The 20,739-nt window shown below is 40.0% G+C and overlaps 1 protein-coding gene across 2 annotated transcripts in view; it reads right to left on the bottom strand.

The window, feature by feature from the left end:
* Positions 1 to 19,138, bottom strand: part of NDFIP2 (Nedd4 family interacting protein 2) — a 47,322-nt gene extending 28,184 nt beyond the window's left edge. For both annotated transcript variants that reach the window (XM_084302066.1, XM_084302065.1), the window contains exon 1: positions 19,030 to 19,138. In XM_084302066.1, coding sequence (XP_084158192.1) covers positions 19,030 to 19,065 — 36 coding nt within the window. In that variant the 5' untranslated portion in view covers positions 19,066 to 19,138. The remainder of the gene's footprint in view (positions 1 to 19,029) is intronic.
* Positions 19,139 to 20,739: the final 1,601 nt, after the last annotated feature.

Raw genomic sequence — 20,739 nt, 5'->3', positions numbered from 1 at the left:
ATTGCTCTTCCACAAAACCAAAGGAAATATTTAGGCAAACAGCACATGACTTCTTTAGCCCAGTTAAGTACTTTTAAAGTAAACAGCCAAAAGTAATCTTAACTGTCCCCCCCCCCCCCCCCCCCGATTACTTCTGTTCAGTGACATTCACAGAACTCAGTTTTATAAATCTGCATTTTTAATGTTTTCTATTGAGAAAATGCTAAGTTTATATACTTTCTATTCCGTTAATATTTTAAAACTATTAAACAATCTTCTTAAATATGTTCATAAAATATATTAACTGATTTTAAAATACAACAGGTGAGCAAAACTATTTTGACTGTATCAGTCTAGAGGAAATCAAGAAATAACACTACTTGTATGAATGTAATTCTTATATTGTTGCATCTCGTTAGAGAGCTTCTCCACTCAAATTTTAAGACTTTCCAAAACATTCTGCATTTCTCTACCTTCTGGAAAGAATCCTTTCCTATAAAACTTTAAAATGCTGGTTTGCTTGCTTTTTAAAATGTAGTTCTAAAAGGACACGTCCACTTAAGCTTAAGGAGAACTGAGAATTACGATAAGCAAGCATGTTTGTTAAAACAATAGAATTCAGATATATCAACCAACGTATTTTCTTTGAGAAAGTGTTTTTGATTATTTTAGCTAAATCGATAGTGTTTAGAATCAAACTAAGAAGGAAGAGTACAAGCTTGATAGAAAAAAAGTATTAGTACATACTGAACATTAGTATTCACACCAGGGTGAACTACAAGATGCCTATGATGACTACTGAGGCATTCATATTTAAAACACACAAAGTCAAGTGAATAAATTGAACATATCTGAAGCAAGAATTCTGTATGATGTTTTTAGAAACTGTCAAAGCTATAGAAGATTATTGTCCTAGCAATAACAAAAAAATACTAAGAATATATCATTACTTTTGTATTGGGCAAAGTGTAGTCAGATTATTGGAAAATAAGAATGCTAAACAAATCTTATTACCTAGCATCACATTATTACAAAATTACTGTATATCCAGAGTATATCTAAGTTCTGCAGGTTATAAATTCTGTGCTTTTCTTTCTAACGATCAACTAGTGATAACAGAACGAAGTACAAGCAAACACGACATTTAAACTAAAGACAGGTAAATTGAAAAGACAGGCCAAGGGCAAACAGAAAATACTTCAAAAAAGTTACTGTGACAGAACAACTTCATGAAATTTTCATATTACTTCTATGCTATTGTCTTTAAAGGTGTCAAATTTGAAAAAGTTGTAAGTTACTTGTTAAAGCCTTTTTCAAGAGTCCTTCCTAATACTGCATCCAAAGAACTATAGCTTGAAGAGGAAAGGTTTTATCTGTATATATAGCAGACATATACACAAACCTACATACACACACATACACGCAAACAAGCACATGCTATTAGAGAGGTCACCTTGCATAGAACTGATAGAGGTTATTGAAGGTCTCTGGGTACTGAGCAGGCAGGTCATTTAGTGTCTAATCAGTGATCCAGAAAAAGCAGTAAACTGAGAAATATGTAAAGCTATTTATAGTAGTTAAGGCCTGAAAAAAGAAAACCACTTCAAAATAACCTAATGTATTTAGAGACACAGAAAGCATGTGAGAAGACAAGACACTTGATTCTAGAAAGGTCAAGCAGATCAGAGAAATATCCTGAGAGATAGAAACCTCATGGTTCTACATTAAGTAAAATCATTCACAAGGGTAATATGGTATTGATATAGCTAACAAAACTACTTTTAAATAAAATTGTCATTTTATTAGCAATGAGACAACAGAATTTTGTCTCTAACAAAATTACCGTCTTTTTGTATTCTATGATTAATGGCTAGTACACAAAATACAAATGGTACCTGGGATGCATGCATAGGTCTGACTACCTCACTGCAACAAACTGGAGAAGAGGAAGTAAAGCCTAGTTAATGTATTTCTGTCTGTTATCTTCGTTCCTCCTTCCTTCTTGTTGTCCGCTTCAATAACAGCCTTTTTTCCTCCTGCCAATATACCGCTTGTGCTGTGACCATTCTACAAAGATTCACAGCACCAATTGGTCAAGGAGCAGATCACTGCTCAATACCCACTCTGACATTACTGAGGAAATTAATTTTGTCTCTTCTACTCGGTTTCTTGAAAGCTACCTTTCTCCAGATTAAAATTTATTAACAGCTACAAATGATGGAGGTAACATTAGGTGCGTATTATTCTCCCAACCCAAGACTGCTTCACTTCACAGTGTTAACAAGTCATTCAATTGTTGTAGCAAGTGCAATTAGGAAACAGAGAAACTCCATACTACAGGCTTTATACAAAGGAGTCCTGTTATGCCTTTTAGAGCATTGAGAAGGCATAGTTCTGACTGTTGTTTAGTATGACTCATTCAGGGACTAAGTATTTCTATTTATGATCCTGTCTTTTACTTTACTCTATAGACCTTTCAGAAATTCCGAAGTGTATAAAGGTTATCCTGTTGCAGTAAGACAATCACAACATTCCTTACAGGATACCCCAGCATTAAAATCACAGGAAGCGGCTTAAGAAGCTTGAGTATTTACAGCTAGAGTAATAAATGCTAATTGTCCCATGTGCAGAAGCTAGCTTTTGTTAGTGCTGGTTCAAGTGTTGTCTCCTACTCTCTCCTCAAGGCAGTAACTTCAGCTCTTCTGCTCTCCTCAGACTCCAGTGGGAAAAAAAAAATAATAAAATAAAACGAAAAGCATAGCTTGCTCTGGCAAGCTGGAAGTTCTGCCTATGCCAACAGGGTAGACATGCTGCAAGACAGGACGGTACAACCGCCTCTATCTGCCTTGTCTTCACAGGGCGCTGATCCTCCTCTGTGGAGTCACCAGTTTGCTGGCAACCTGTAGGAGCCCAACTCTCTTCAAACCTCCCCCTGCCCGTTTAATTTTGGCTTATACTGGCTGGTAAATTTAGAAGCTATTTTTGGAGACAGGGGAAGAAGAGGCCTGACACACTGCATTGGTTTCATTTCCATAGAAACCAGGCTAAAAACACTCAGAAGGGAACAGAAAACGTCTGTTTCAAGGTATTACTTAAGCTACGTACTTAAACATCACCTTCGCAGTATTTAACATTAAAAGTGAAGAAATTAGACCTAGAAAGTTTTCCAACTGCAAGATTACTTTTGCCCGCCTTTTTAATTAAAGGAATAAGGGGAAATTACAGATTACAGTCCAACCCCCCATCACCATGACTATATAGTTGTAAGCAATACAACTGAATTTGTCAAGATAACGGCAAAAAAAAAAAAAAACAAAAAAAAGAAACAAAACAATTGCTAGGACCTCTTAAACTACAAACAACTGCAAGCTACCACCTTCCCCTGCCCTCATCACAGCATTTTAAAAGTGGGATGCAAAGACATTTTTCCCTGTTATTTCTGTATCAGACTTTCTTCTGAAAAAAATGCTTTCCTGTGCGACTGTAGTTTAGTTGGCCATACCTAGCAATAGTTAGCTGTCTAGAAATTCATCTTCATAAAATCCAAAGCAGATTCCTTTAAATGTTGGTTGTATGCAGTGTATCTGGCCGACCAGAAGCTTTACAATTAAAAAAGGGAATATTTGTTAACAGACTTGTATTTCTATTAAACTATACACACAAGTATTTCAACTCCAGCTTTCACAGCTCTTGAACTACAGTACACTCCAGGCTGAAGAGTCAGATGTATCTGTCTTAGCAGATACATTGCAAGATGTGTCTGTCTTAGCACAGCTAAAATTCAAAGCTAGATATAGCAGCAATGTTTTTTCTGACAAACGCTCAAGATCTCATGGAGACTGCCAGAGAATATCTGCAATGTAGAAAAAAAAACACATGGTAAAAGTCACCTGAAGAAAAATAATACACCTTCAGTTTATTTCGCAGAAAATGTCTATAAAACAATAATTTACTATTTCATTCCAGAAGAAGCTAAAAATCAGGGACAGAAATTTCAGCATAAAAATGTTTGAAAATACAGCTATTTTAGCATTAAATTTTTATTACAAATCACTTCTTCAGGTGCTGCATCTTCTCCTTTCCTTAAGTCCTCTATTTTGTTTGTGTGGTTATTTCCAAAGTAATCAGACTGATACCTAAAATCTACTTACACACTATACAGAACATGAAAAAAAAATAAAGTGCTTGGCACAGGGTCCTTTCCTGAAGGGACAGGCTTGGGTATTTTTACTCTTTAAGCCTTTAAAGAAGAAAAAAAGCAAACAAAGAAAAAAAAGAGAACTACCTCACTCTCTGCTTACACTTTTCTTTTGCCTGCAACAGTAATTTTCTCTGACCTACAGAACTTTGCTGGGCTGGGTAACATTTTGCTTCATTTCATAGAACGGTTTGAGTTGAAAAGGACATTAATGACCATCTATCTCCAACCCCCCTGCCCTAGGCAGGGACACCTCCCACCAGACCAGGTTGCTCAAAGCCCCATCCAGCGTGGCCTTGAACACCTCCAGGGATGGGGCATCCACAGCTTCTCTGGGCAGCCTCTGCCAGTGCCATCCTCAGAGTAAGGAATTTCTTCCTTTCCATCTAATCTAAATCTCCCCTCTTTCAGTCTAAATCCATTATTCCGGTCAATACATATGTGATGCATTGACTGACTTGTAGAAGAGTGGCAATATAGGCAAGTTGTTAAGATACACTAAATTTTAAAAAGGGCACAGGAAAAAGATATCACGTGATGACGTCTAATGCCACGTGTATGCTATTTGCACAAGATCAGAATGATGTTTTCTGGTTAACATAGATAAAGTAACACATGCCAGCTCTATTCGCACTGATAGGTTAACATACACAAAAAACACTCAGTAATTCTGGTGACTAATTTTCTGCACATTCCTTAAAAAGTTGTAGGTTTCAATTTAAAAAAAAATGTGATATACAGAAGTTCAGTACATTGTAAAATTGTTGCAACATAATTTCAATGGCACATTACAAGCAGCATGAAAACCTTGTTTAAAAATATAAGCTACTTTCATGCTATTTATAAAATCTCTTCAGTATAGCATAAGATTATCCAGAAGATGCTGCCACAGACAAAAAAAAGCATCTAGCTAGCTTGCTTCTTCTGTCTTTTTTAGATCTTTATGACCAGCTCATCTTGACACAGCCTGACTTTTAGGTAAGCTTTTGCATAAGTTTCAGTAGTAATGGTTCTGCCTGGGACACTGAAGACCAGCATTCTCACCAGCAATTTTCAATTTTGAGTACTTGAATTTGTCCTCCTTTCTAGCCTTTCCCATGATATTACTACAACATTTTTCAGAAAGGTTGGCTCCTCCAGTTTTGAACTCACACTGATCAGTGTATGAGTTCATCCCGATGGTGTTAAAATGAATATAATGCACAGAAACTCCAAAACACCGCATCTTACAATATGCTTTAAGAGAAAGCATGGAGATAACCTAGTTGATCATGCAAATGTTCAAAAAGTTGATCATAATCTAGCTGATCATGCAAATTCAACCTTTGCATGCTAAGCCAGTCAACTGGTACACCTCCTCCATGAAAAGCAATGCTCTCAGCAGCAGAGGCTCATCTTTGTCACTTTGGAGAAGTTAACACTTCCACACTTTTAGTTTTCTACAGCAAGTTTCAGACCATGCCGAAAGGCCAACCGAAAATATCCACTTACTGCAGCTTCTGGTGCTGCAGGGAAGGACTCATCCGAAGATTGCCTCTGCAGTGCTTAACAGCTATCCAACACTTCTGCAGTAGATTCAGGACCCCTTCCATACTGGTGCACAGGTATTTATTCCACAGGAATTGTAACACAGTAAATATTAGAGGTGGAACTAACAGCAGGTTAACAAGAAAACTTCCACCATCTTTATCAGGCTTTCAGGAAGCTTCTCCCTTTTTTTTTTTTTTTTTTTTAAATGTTACACATGATATCTCTATGTACTAAAAAAAATAAAGTTTTTTTTACACCTGCCTATTGGTAATTATTTGTAAACCTACTCTTAACTGTTCCATACAAATGAGATGCTATTCATAAGAAATGCAAGCTTGAAAGGAGAAGGCTCTATCAACATAAAAACAATTTCACTAGACCACATAAGGGTTGCATATTAAGTGCTGGTCTTGTAACCACATCTTGCATTGCCTTTTTCAGTTTTAGTAGTGTAAAGTAGGGTTTCTTCATCTGCAAATAGCAAAGTGTTTATCTTTAGATTTTCTAGGGAAAAAATAAAAACAAATTTTATTTCAAGATTGCTTTTAATTCTGAACCTGTTGTAAAAATAGTTCATGTTAGAGAGAGCTTTTAGTTCAACTTCCCTATCTCTTTTGTTTCTGAATGGCATTATGGTCTCACCAGCTCACACTACACACTAATTGCTTCCGTATTTTTAGAAAAAAATAAACATAAAAACCATACCATTAACCTATAAGTGCCATTCAAGTGTTAAGATCAATCAACTCTCATTTAGGTCACCAAAAGCCACTGAACAATCAAAACTAAAGCCAATAATGTATAAATACTCTTAGACAAGAAATACAAGAGCAGAAGAGAGACATAAATCCTTCCACTAAAGAACTATTTTCTTAGAAGGAAAATAAAAATTCACAACAGCATTCGGAAGAAATCTTTCACAGTTTTTTAAAATAAAATAATATTCGGGGGATGAAGCACACATCATTGCATTTTAGGTTGCTAACTTTATTTTAAGTACAGGTTTTCATCCTTTACCAATAGAATAGCTTACAACAAGATGATGTCTTTTTCCCCAAGCTCCTGTTGTAACACCAGCCCAACGCGAACTCACACAGAGCAGAGTGCCAACTTCCCAGCAAGTTAGGAAGCAAGCTCCTTGTAGTCAGTCATCATCACATGCAATCTCTCCTGAAACATGCAATACTGGCCACAGACACAGAGCTCTAGAAAACTGAAAGTCTCCGAAGATGAAAGTCTCTTAATAAATACCAAACCCTGAAGCAATGAAGGTTATAAGGCACTTCAGTACATTCCGGTAAAACACCGAAGTACAGCAACTTCCAGCTACCTTTTGCTTTTAATTCTTTGATACTTATCTGAAACTAACTGCTCAAATTTAATCAGCACTCCCAAGCACATGGAACATACATTTTTTTTCCTCCACCATCCCATCACTTGGCAAGTCTCCACTATCACATGCTGAGATCGAGTGACAGTCACGATAGTGGAGTGGGTTTTTTTTGTTGTTGTTGCTGTTTTTTTTTTTTTTTTTGCCTGTTGTCATTTTTTAAAATGCTACATCTCTGCAGAAAGTTTTCAACAGTAGTCAACATGTTTTGAGGTCAAAGGTGTAAAATCTGCAGTAGAAGCAGAAAAGCAGAACAGAAGTCCATTGCTGCCGTTCCACAGCTGTGTAGAAATACCAAATGTGTCTGCTAAATAAGGATTAGGTACCATGGAAACCCGCAACCTCTGTCGGCAAACTTCTACTGAACAGAATCCGAAGAGATTTATACTGAATGTTGTTGAAAAATATGTTGCAACAGGATGGCTTTTCTGCCAAAGTTTGACACCCATGTTAAAACTAAGGTGAACCACAGACACTGAAAAGGTTTTATAGGCACTTAACTTAGGAAGCTGTTAAATAATTTTAGTCACTTCTGTTTAACTAGAGATCTAGCCTAGTGGATTTACCAAATTACCAAATTATTCCTCAAAGAAACGTATAACCAGTGGGGGAGGTGGTACTTAGAAATGGTGATCAAGACTTCCTCCTCAAGGGAAAGCGTTCATCTCCCGCAGTGGCTACTTTACACATACAATTTTACTTTTTTTTGGATTGTAATCCAAATTTAAACAATTGCACATTTGATAGCATGACATAAGCATTTCCATTCATTCCCTGTGGCTTCTTAGATATCTATACCTTCCCGACCCCTACATTAATAGCAAATAACCTGCTCATAAAGGACATCAACATACCACGTGTCAATATCAGAACTCTTTTCTAACAGTAAATATTCTAAAAACTAAACTATTCTTAGCAGTGTTAACACTTGCACTTCTCCCCACTTAGTTCTTCAGGTTTCTTCTCTAATACAGAATTATTCAGAGATAATTCTGAATACTTAAATTTTGGTATGAACAAGATAGATCTTTCATATTTATTGTAAAATTTCAAGTCAGATATAGTTTCTAGAAGTTTTTCCTATCACATGATTATAGGAATTAATTGTAAATCTACCAACAAATAAGCGATGTCTCTAACATTAACAAAGAGGACAATTAGGACCAACAGCTTCCAAATCTTTTTTCTGCTAGTGTAAAAATATTTCTAGAAGTTTATGAAAGCGTTCCCTAAAGCCTGTGCACAGTAAGAAATTGTAACTAGTAACTCTAGTTACTAAAAAGATCACCATGTACCACCTAGCTACCTGTTTGTCAAATGGTAACTCAAGAACAGTTTGAGGAACTAGTTTAAACTCTATTTAAAAAAAAAAAAAAAAAGTATAAAACAAGGCTCTCCTCCTTGAACACTTTATCATTCAATTTGAAAATCTAACATACAGACCCACTGGTAAAGAAAAAAAAAAAAGTATTACTCAGTCCAGAGGCCAGTCTAAAGAAACGTTCCGTCCCCAGCACAACTATCAGGAGATGCATGGAAAGCACACAAAAACCTTAGTCACTTATTTGCCACCCATTTTCCTCAAACTTCTCTAACATTCCCAGCTGTTATATTATGGCTGGTAAATGGTACATCTCTGCTTCGTTCATTTAGCATCTGTTATGGATTTGATGTGCATGAATTTACATTCTTGAATCTGCTAATAGTATCTGCCTCAATGATCCTGTGTATTAACAAACCCCATATATTCATTTCTCTTCATGTAGCTTATTTCCTGTGATTTAAACCCAAGTTCAGCATTTCTGGGGGTGAGTAACAGCTCTGCAATGGTTGAGCCCTGATGATCTTACGAGCACCAGGCACTTCCAACTCCCACCACTCATTTTAGACTGCAGTGTTAAGAAGGCTGCCTCCCTTTGCCTGCTGTAGCTCCACCAGGCTCTTGTGAGAATCCCCAAGTGCATACAGTACCCAGCATCTGGGCAGTTCCCAGGTTTCATACAATGAGCCTTCTTGTTCATTCTCAGTATCTTCCATGGTCATGGCCAATGTTCCGTCCGGATTTGTTGGCAGCTGCCACTAACCAACAGCTCCAGCAAAATATCAGCGACAGCTCCAGGAATCACAAATCAAAAGAGGCACCCTCTGACTTACCAGCAGCTTTATAGAATCTGTTCACAAAGTATATTCTGGTCATTTGTCACAAACAAAACATGTAAACTGTAAAATTGCTTAAAAAACAATGACAAAAAAAGTAAATTTGGGAAACAGACAAGGCTTTCACCAATAGCAAATTCAATATTCAACAGCTAGTTCCAGCTTCCATTTTAGCTTGCATTCATTTGGGCTGAAAAATAATCAGTGCTGATTCAAAAAACTGAGTATTATTGTAAATGTAATACATGCTTCACTTAAAAGTCAAAGTACAGTAGAACAGCTCACACACAGTTTCCTAACAAGGACAGTGCAGGAGGGTGCTAAAAATGGCAAATTCATTTTACAGGGGGAAGGATAAGGAAAGAATAGTTTTTTTGTTGTTATTGTTATTTCGTTTGTCTTTTTTGTTTGTTTTGTTTTTTTCTCTTAGAGAAGTATCATAACTGCACTGCAGGAGGAGCATAAAATTTCACCTTAAATCCCTGACCAAAGTTAGGCAGAAAAAAAAAAACAGACTCCAGTTTATGCCTCTTATATCACAGGTAATTATGTGTCCTTGAAAATTCTGGAGTGGAACTAAGAAAAACCTTAAAGTGTCTCAACTTTTTTGAGAACACTGAGGTTTTTTCTCTCTTCTGTATTTGAAAAAGCTAGTCATGAAGGAACAGTCTCCTACTCAACACCACAAAGTAGCCCAAAAACAAAAATATTAATTAAATAACACAGATCAAAAAAATGATCAAGTCAGTAAAAACTCACTCCTTATAAGCAGGTCAATTACGTGTGATTTTTTGAACATAGCTCCTTCTCCTAGTAATAGGAAAATGGAGTATTCAAGCTCATCAATTTAATATAACAATAAACTGTAGAGAAAAAATAGAGACAGTTGTTGTAACAGGTTAAAAAACCCACACAGATACACAATATGACCTGAACATACTTTCTATGCATTACATGCAGAAGAACAAGCTCTACTGAAGAAATCCTCAGTTTGATTTATTGTCTTATCCTTCTCCATCCACTACAGGATACACAGCTTTAATAAAACAAACACAACAACAACGACCTATAGGCCCTTTCTTTAAGGAATGCATTTTTATGTCTCAACAGATAGTTGTTAGATAGAGCTAGAGTGTTTGAAAACAGGTCTACATAATACATGGCCCAAAGGACAATTCTCTGGACCCCTCAATATTTTGATGATGCACACATCTAGAAGCAGGTACTTTCCAGCAGGCCAAATTTTTAACTGTGAGGAAGCTAAACATCAACAAAACAAAGCACCATAACAGTCTAGGAGGAAGCTCAACTGTTCAGAGGAGAGTAGCAGATCACCAAACCGGTGCTACCTCTGAACCCTGGTAAGTAGATAAGAATAGCAGACCCTGAGGTACAGGGAAGGAACACAGAACAATGCTCATCACCAGCTGTAGACCAATACTGCAGGGCCTTAGCAGCCTACTGATCTGTCTGAATTATGCTCTCTCATTCTAGGATTTGGAATAGGTTTTTAATAGTATACAGCTTATAACGTTATTTTTCCTAATTGCATTTGGTGCAAGCCTATGTTGTGACCCCAGTGTTAGAACTTTAACTAAGAAAATCTTAACGCTTCGGTACATTCCTTAAAAATACCTTAGGTACTGTTTCCTTTAAATTGCAAAATGACAATAAATTACAAACACCACAATCAACTGCACAACTGGCCTCAATAATACCCAGCATTGTTATTCTAACCATTTTGTGCTTTATCTAAGGCATCCCTCACCTCACAAAAATAAGTGTTAACCACACTAAGCATTACCAGAGCAATGTTTAAATGCAAGCTTACGCTATTTTGCAAAAGTTAAAAGGTTATTTCTCAATAAAGAGATAGGATGATGTTTACGGTATCGTCTATCATTTCTTCAAGGCTGCTCTACATAATCTTTTCAAATTCAGCAAGGAAAAGCAAAAACAGGTTCACTGATTCAGGCTACATACACAGCTTTACCAAGAACTTGATCCTGACCCCTCTTACAGTTAACATTAACAGGTTTAGTGCCAAAATGTAAAATATTCTTCAAAGCTAAAATGGACAAATTATGTTTGTGAACTACTACACAGTAGTCAAGAGACCGAGATTTCTCCTCTCTTTTTATTCCTGGAAGGCCACGTTTTACAAGAAGGAATATGACAAACCTCTGCCAAGTACTTCCAACAGTAACCGAAGAAAATGAAAAGTGGTTTTACAGACAACAACAAAAAAAAGTAACATACAGGATATTGACCAGATTTTGTTGTGTCTACATCAAAGTTTTAAGGCCTGTTTTCTAAATCATTCTGTCCATTCCTCAGCTGAATGAGGAACAGTCAGGGACGAGGGGAGGAGGGAGGAGGAAGGGGGTGGCTCAATACCTAATTGGAGTTGGATTTGATGATCATCATGGGTCCTTTCCAACTCAGGATATCATATAATGCTTTGGTTACAGCGTGACTGAAAAGTAAGTTTGACTGTTCCTGCTTTAGGCTAATCTTAGCCTGTGATAATGGAAATGATGCTTAAGTGGAATAAACAGTTAAATGTTAAAATGGAAATATATTTTCCACTTTCATTATAAGACTCAAAGTCATAAGGCATCCACATCCTGACATCTGTGAGCCCTGGCTGTGCAAGTCAGAAATGACTTCAGCACAAAACAGAAGAAGTTAGTCATTTTCATTAAAAACACAGCTGGCAAAGGGGGTGCCCATTTTATTAAAACATGCTAGCTGTTACAGTACTTGTCCAGGAAGTGGGAGACCTAAGCCTGAGGCAGCTCAAACCCACAGTCTTGGCTGTACAATAGTTCAGCTTTAGTAGGAAGCATTGGCAGTGCTTCTCCAAGCTAACAAGTTGCCAATTTTTTTCATTCTTTTTTGCCCATCTCCTCTTCAGATTACTTTTCTTCTCAGCATGAAATCAATTTGCCCACTGTGGGTGTGCTGGTACGTGCCCATTTCATCACTCCCCTTTCCAAAGCAACTTAAGCACCTGAAGTCTAGAAGGAGGTTTGGAGGCTATGCAACTCAACACCACGATCAGATCTACAACAGAAAACTAGGGACTACGTCCCAAGAAATTAGGATTAGCAATACATACTACCAGTTGTACTGATGATACATACTTCCTTGTTTTGTTAACACTGTCATTAGGAATAATGTTCCAAAAATAGCCTAGAATTAGGCATTTCTGCTAAGTGCCTCATTTTCATCCCACCTGGAAGACTAGTACTAAAACTTTGCATTAACACAGCACTTTATAAGTACTACATTTCTGATGCTCTCCTAATGTACTTCCCACCTCATTTTTCATGCAAAGAAGCTCACAGAGTGCTTCAAGTTCCTCTTTTTTAAAGTTGAATGATCTGAACAGATCAAGCTTGGCCACATCACAGGCGTCTTCTGCTGAGAACCGTGTTATTTGAAAGCATTTTCTTCCCGTTACCAAACTTCTGCCTTTTATTACTATTTAACAGTTACAAGACTTCCTAGACGTGTCAGATACACGTGACAGCCTGAAGATTTCCTTGTACCTTCCACAGCTTAATGTCACATCTTAGGGCAGGCACATCCTTCTTTTAAGAACCTAAAAAACCCCCACAGCTTTCACAAGCCAACAGCTTGCTGCACCAGAACAGACACTGATATTCCCATCCTTTCCTCCCCGCCTCTCTCTCTTGCTCAGACTTAACCCTAAATCTATGCCTGAGAATACTTTTGGAGAAAGACATGAGTGGAATAACCCAGGTACATTTTACCAGTGTACATTACTCATTTTGCTCAGTACGGTAATACTGGTGCCCTATATAACTAATCCAGTTTGTACACGGGGCTGATGAAAACCGCCTTACTTCCCCTCGCGCCCCCACCAAAAAGACAGGAAGCTGCCCACATGCCACAACCTGCGCCCACACAAAGCAGCAGCAAGCTATTGTAGCTGCAGCCGCTCCTGCTCATTCAGTGAGACAGGGCTTCTTCCTCTGAATCAGGCACAGAGCTGGGTATTAAAGCTGTGGTCCTCCAAAAAGGGATCCAAAACCATGGCAAGGACAGCACACTGAAGTCAGAGCACACCAAGTCAGAGCATCCTGCTTTATAGGTATAACACCTTCTGTCTCCTTGTAAATATCTAGTACCTCATCTCCTTGACTTGAGAGGCGCACACAGAGATTTGAGGTTTAGTTCCTTGTTTCATATGGACCAGAAAAGCATTCAAAAAGCATAACTGAAAGTGAAAAATTTAAGATTTACTATTTTTTAAACATTCACTGCATCACTACCATATCCGAAAACATACCTGAACATTAATAAGTTTTCGTCTTCATTTGTAACAAAATTCCTCAAAAAATAGGGGAAGTTTATAAGGTAAATTAGGTAAACAGGTAAAAATGTTACAGAAATATTCAAAATTCTGTTTATTATTACATCATAAAAATGAGACGTAAAAACAGTCCATTCTTTAAAAGTGTAATCCACCTCATTTCAGTAGATCCTCTTTAGTCCTTCTAAACTATTAAAAAGGTCCACACTAGGAGCTTCAAGTACAAAATTAAGGTGCACTGAAAAAACTTTATCTTCAATGAATACGAGGTTTGTACCCCTGGAAGGGCCAGCTTAACTGTCATAGGCAAGCAACAGCAAAGCTTATCACTTAATGCATCTTTACTCAGTATTCTTCAGTACCATAAACTGAATCTCTTAAGTGCAACATCTTATCTCCAGGTCTGACTTCACAATCAGATCTGTGGAAAGCAACAGAAGTCTCCCTAATGTAAACTGGCTCAATCTGCTCGGTAATACCAATTACATAAGAGCACTCCAAAACCAATAAATGTTAGATATAGGCTAGAGTTCTCATTTTAAAGATGCTGAATAATCAGTGTTTGGTTTTATTTATTTGCCAGTCACTACTTAGTCCCATGAAAAGAAAGGAAGGAGAAAATTTCCTTTGTGCACATTTCCTGTGTAGGCTGACTTTCATGTTTATGTAAGACCTACAAAGACCATTTGACTTTGATTAAGGTTCAACCAGATAACATTGTGAGAGGAAAGAGTCAATGACAATGGAGTTAAGATGTACTGTTTATGTGGCAAGGTTTTGGTTGCAGGAAGCTGCAGGGGTGTTTTTTCTCTAAGAGACTGGGAGCTGCCCCCCTTTCCCTCACATCAGAGGGGACCAGTTCAAGCCAGCTCCAAAAGGGACCCACCGCTGGCCAAAGCAGCCTGTGGAGAGGCCTCTGGTGGAACAGGCTGTCCCCCTGCAGCCCATGTGTCCCACATGGAGCAGATCTCCACGCTGCAGCCCGTGGAGGAGCCCCCAGTGGAGCAGGTGGATGTGGCCTGGAGGAGGCTGCGGCCCATGGAGAGCCCCCGCAGGAGCAGGCCCCGGGCCGGAGCTGCAGCCCGTGGAGAGGAGCCCACACAGGAGCAGGGGGTCTGGGGGGAGCTGCCTCCCGTGGGGGACCTGTGGTGGAGCAATTTGCTCCTGGGGGATGGACCCCGTGGTACGGAGCCGTGTGGGAGCAGTTCCTGAAGGACTTGTATCCTACAGGAGGGACCCCACACTGGAGCAGGAGAAGAGAAGGAAAAGGAGAAAAGAGTGGCAGTGACAAAGCACTATGGGCTTACTGCAGCCCCCATGTCCCTGTGCCACTTGGGGCTGGTAAAATAGGTAGAAGAGTTAATATTAAAGTTGAGCCTAGAAGAAGGGGGGTAGAGAGAATGTAGTTTTAGTGTTCTCTTTATTTCTTACTGCTCTACTTTTATTAATTGGCCATAAATTAGTCTTCCCCAAATCAAGTTTGTTTTGCCTGTGACAGTAACTGGTGAGCGATCTCCCCGTCCTTATCTCAGTCCATGAGGTATCTCATCCTATTTTCCTACATTTCCCATTCACCTGCCTTGCCAAGGAGGGGGAGTGAGAGAGCAGCGTGGTGGGCAGCTGGCAGCCAGCCGGCAGCCAGCCAAGGTCAACCCACCACAGAAGAGATGCAGATCATTAAGCATTACCTGAGATAATTTTAAAACTATTCACAACGTGTAGCACTATGCAGGGGAATTAACTGGAATGAAGTATTTATAGCAGCAACTTTCATTTCTTCATCCTGTTCCTAAAAAGCATACACATCTTAACTTTTATATAAGATTCACACACCTATAAAAAAAAAAAAAGTTTCTTTAATCCTCTTTAATCCTATATAGTGCCATACAATAGCAGGCTGAGGTCTTGGGAGTCTTGCATCACACATCACTCACAAATCACAGCAGCATTCCCAAACCCCACCAAACTCCAGGTGCTCCTGTGACAACAGCAAGTCCAGTGACAGCTAAACTGACACCCATGTGGACAGCTGCTTCTGGCTCTACCTACCTAGCCATTTTACCATTCACCTATATAGATATGACCTCCCATACAAATCAAAGATCGCTGGCTACCTGATCCCAGAAAAACAACCTAAAGTTTTCATCAGGAACATCCAGGGGGGAGTTATAATTATTAAGCAGTTCAGAATATAAATTCTAGAGCTTTTCATTGGTTTTATGCACCTAGATCACACATATATTTGAAGTCTTCCCTCATGACACAGTTACCTGGAAAACCACATTTCACAGAAAAAGGCAATCCCAAGCTTTAGGACTTGGTTGCTCACTCAGTTTTACGCACTGCAGAAAACAGCTGCCTTTCTTTTGCTTCGCTTCGGTAGAGATTCACGAAGCATCATTCGAGTCATCTTTTTCTGCAAACAAGTTGGACTATGAGCAAACATTTCAGACAGCAAGATAGCAATGCACAAATTAAAGTCAGATGACAAAGAGCAAGAAGTTAAAAAGAATCAGGAAAGTGATCACTGAAGAATTTTTAATTATCATTTTCCTAGAGTTGATGCCTCATTCCGCTTGTCTACTAACAAGCAGAATAGGGGAAGAAAACAATCAAACAAAACAAAACAAAAAAAAAAAGACAGCAAGGAGAAAGGAAAACAACTGAACTGATTATGCCTGGATTGAAGTTTTAAGTCATTTACCAACAGAATTGCAGTATGTAAGTGACTAAGAAGGGGGGGGGGGAGGGAAAGGAAGTAAAGCAAGACAGCAAAGATTGGCTGATTTATTTCTGATGTCATATTCCTGCAGGAAAGCATGACAAGTTCTTACCCATCAATTAGTTGTCTTTTTGCCCTATAAAGGGAGGACAAAAAAGGAGGGGCAGAGAGCAATACAAGTCACACATGCCTGCGGCAGACAGTTACGTAATGCTGATTTACTGCCCACTCTTAGTTTACAACACTTACTTCGCTGCAATTCCAAACAGCAGCTTTTTAGCAGTTGCATCGTTTGAACATTTTTGAAATGCTTTTTAAATAAAATACAGATGCAAAAGAAAGAATAGGATGCAGAATGAAGCATTAGTAGTGTTTCTGTCAAAAAAAAAAAATAAGAAAAAACGAGGGCTAAATTTATGATCAGATATTCTATCTCATTAAAAGTGCTAAAAGTGGTTTGTGGTGCAAAAGCTTAAAATTCAAGTGCTCGTAATTCTTGAAGCTTTTTAACTTGTTTAAAGAAGCCACAAACAAGAAGAGAGAGCAGTGAGATAGCTCCTTCAACTTCACTGAAGTCCTACTGTTACTGCTATGAACAGAAACGTAAGCCAATAATTGTTATTACTTAGAAGAGAACTTGCACTGAATAGACAAAGAAGAAAAGAAAAAGATCAGTTAGAAGTAAAGGCAGAACTAAAGGAAAAAAAAAGAAAAAAAAAAGAAAAAGGAGTTCTTGCTATTACTCATGAAGGCAAAAAGTAAAGGACGTAGAGTGAACATACCAGAACTGGTCAGATTTCATAAGCTTAGCACTCAGGGAGTGGTACATGCACAAAACCAATGCAGTATTAGCCACGTTAAGTAGTATTTCATTTCTATATTTTGTCCTCAAGGATTAGGACATGACCATAAAATCTGCAATAATCTACTGCCTACTACCTATCACAGACATTACATAAGCAAATACCTCATAACACTTAAGATCACAAGCTTGAATAATCAGGTGCTAATTAAGTACATCTGCAATTGCTTGGTTCCTTCCATTCTCTGACCCAACACAGTAAGTATTACAAAAATCTCGATGTCTGACAGTCAGATATAATGGAGAGAAAAATCAAACAACATGGTCTTACCTATGGGATAGTAATTAGGAAGGTATTTTAAACTTCAGAGTACATCAGAGATTAAAATTGCACTTTCATTATGACTTACAATAAATTCAATGGAACTTAACGTGCTGTAATTACAAAGGCTTCAGAGACACTTCTCTAACAAAACCTCAGTGACATAAATTGGCCACAAAATTTAACATACATGGGGAAGAGAATGGGCTAACACCTACTATGTAACATTAAGATTAGCCCTTTCGGAAGGCCACAACAAGAAGCATTTCTGCAAAGCTAGGCATCAGCATCACAGCTGGAAGTTACAGATGTAACTTAAAACACTAGTGACAAATTATTTCTTTGTTCCATCCTCCCGTGTTCTACTCTACTCCTTTGAATAACAGAATTATTATTGTTTTTTTAAACTTTGAAAACATACCCAGGTTATTTTAGGCCTTGGGGAGGATACAGCATTTGAAGGCTGTTAAAAAAAAAGTCTGCCAGCATTCCCATTCTCCTCTGCAAAAAAAAAGGAAGGAATGACTTCAGGACTTCTGCTGACTTTAGCTAAATTACGGTCATGTGGCACAGGAAGAGAAGCACTGACCCACAAAGTGCTTTGGGACCTGCTGCTGTACGCAAGGCACACGGCGCTCCTCAGAAGTCACAGGCTGCTGGGTCTGCTCATCTACGACAGTCCCAGTGTACCATCACCCAAGAGCATATAGCAACCTCCCACACCGCTTGCCGAGCTCTCAACAGAAATATGCCAGACCTGTAACAAGGTATTTGCTGCTCTGGTTTTGTACGTCACGACTGAGGAACCTGAATATAGATATCAGCTTTTATTTCTACATTAAAATGTAAAGCAAGCTGATCGCTTGCAACCCAGAGGCAACTTTTATATCTGGAGAAATGTGTAAAGAAGCCTCGGACATACAAGGTATGCACAGAAGTGGACGTGATGACTTCTGTCGACGTTATTTTCAATACTCGAGATGTAAAAAAGAAAAAAAACAGAACAAAACAAAAACAAACCAGTAAGATAAATTCAGCACTTGGGCAAACGATCATAGAAGAAACAGGATATACGAGCAGAGATTTCAGGCTTTCACAGCGTAAGTTATGTACACAGCAAAGCCATAAAACAGAAGGAAGCGAGGGATTAAATGGAAACTTTTGGGGACACGAGCTGTGCTCACATCCTCTTTTTCGACCAACAACCTTTTATATCGAGAGCAACTGATATTAAACGAGGCTGGTCCGGAATCACAGGGTTCTGGATGGGTATAACCAGCGACAAGACCCACAGAGGGGCACAACCGACCATAAATCAGTAACTGCAAAATAATAACAACTATGAAAATAATGAAAATAAAGCAGGCGGTGCCAGCAGCTCGGGCAGGAGGCAAACCCGCACGGAGCACAACGCCTGAAGGTCACCCGCCTGCGACCCACAGCCCCCTGCCTCCAAGCGAGAGGCGGCCGAGAAAAATAGGGTGGGAAAAAAAAAAATAAATAAATAAAAACAATTAATTTAAAAAATAAAATATAAAGGGTGGGGAAAGGGCTCGCCCCCCTCCCCGCCGGGGACAAGGCGCTCACCACTCGGTATCGGCTGGCGGGCTGGTGGTGCTCCATGCTGGCCGCTCCTCCGACCCCACCGGCCCGGCCCAGCCCGACCCTTCCCTTCCCTTCCCTTCCCGTGCCGTGCCGTGCCGGTCCTCCCCCGCCCCTGTCCCCGTCCCTTCCCCTTCCCTTCCCTTCCCCGCCCCACCGAAGCCGCCGCCGCCGCCGCCCCGGCACAGCGCGGCCCTGCCCCCTCCCGGGGCGGAGCCCTCGGAGCCGCGGCCCCGCCCCGCCTCCGTGACGCGCATGCGCGGGGCTGCGGCCGCTAAAGGGAGCGGTTGGGTGGGAGTGGGGGGGTTGAGTGCGGCTCTGTGGGGTTGTGGCTGTCCCCAAAGGCGGCCCAGCAGCTGCAGGGCGCTGCGCTGCCCCTACAGGCAGCAGGGCACCGCCTGGGGGTGTCTAGTTGGCATCTCCCTGTGTATTAAGCAGTTGGGCTGGTGTGACCTCAGTTCAAAACACTCTGAGGGGGGCAAGCTGCCGCCATTTCCTTCCCCTTTTCCCCTTAAATGTCTCCTAAACCCCATAAACGTCTCCTGGAGCCCTTAAACGTCTCCTCAAACCCATAAACGTTTCCTCAAACCCATAAAGCCTCACCACACCCGCGTGCTTTATGACCTGGTGGAGCAGAAGCAGTGAGAAACACGGTCGCCCACAGCGGGGCCGGGATGAGTCACACCGGGGCTCTTGCACGCTGGGCTGGGCGGCTGCGGCATGGGGCGACCTGGAAAATGCTGAGAGCACAGCTCCCTGCTGCTCGCATGCAGCACGGGGCATGGCTGGCCCCAGAGAGGAACACTCCAGAAAGCGGTTTCTTGCCACCGCTGTTGTGGCAGAGCTTTATCCCATCCAGGCGGCCGCCTTTCACCAGGCCGCTGGTTTACTTGGAGGCCGCCTGGAGCTGCGGGGTGAGAGCTTTCATGCAGGCAGCCTGGAGAAAGTCTTGAGGGAGCTGAGTTTTAAGTCCCAGCGTGTAGGAGGGCAGAGAAGTGGAGGGAGAGCTCCGTGGCTGGTCCCCAGTCGGGCGTGGGAGTGAAGCTGTGCTGGATGATGAGGCAGGAGGGGGTGGATATATGATGCCTGGTGGCCTCCTGAAGCCAGCCTCTGCCTAGCGCAGCTCTCAGCAAAGGGACCCCAACGAGCCCCAGGTGGGATGTTGGGGGACTTCTCTATTGCTTCTTGCGTTTCTTATTGTTTCTCCTAGAACTTTGTTGCGTGTGTAAAGCCCTGCCGGTTTGGAAACAAAGTTGGCAGAGACATATGGGTTACAAATGGATTAAAGTTATTAGTTTCCTAGCAGGATTTCCTCCTTTTTCCCCTCTCCCTCTATACATAATGAAAGTTTCTATGTTTAATTATTCTGTCTTAAAAGGAACAATTATTATTAAAGGTCATGTTGAGTTTAGAAATAGTATGTACAGAGTCCTGTACTGTGCTTCTGTTACCAAATAGAAGGAAAATCTCTTAATTGTATTACCAGATTCCATGGCAAATGGAATTTAGATCACTCATGTAATAATAGGTTTAACTCCATGTCTTCTATACTGCTCAAAACAAATTTCCCAAAAGTAAACCCTTTCTGAAGTGTTCATGGCACATTTTGAAAATGTCACCTGACCTCTTTTTTTTTTTTTTTTCATGTACCTCTCAGCTCTGTGGAATGCACTGTCCTAGAAACTCAAACTTGGG

This window comes from Netta rufina (assembly GCF_964035555.1).
Source record: "Netta rufina genome assembly, chromosome: 1".
Lineage (NCBI taxonomy): Eukaryota > Metazoa > Chordata > Aves > Anseriformes > Anatidae > Netta > Netta rufina.
The sequence above is the reverse complement of the archived record's forward strand: the minus strand, read 5'-3'. Positions and strand labels throughout refer to the sequence as shown.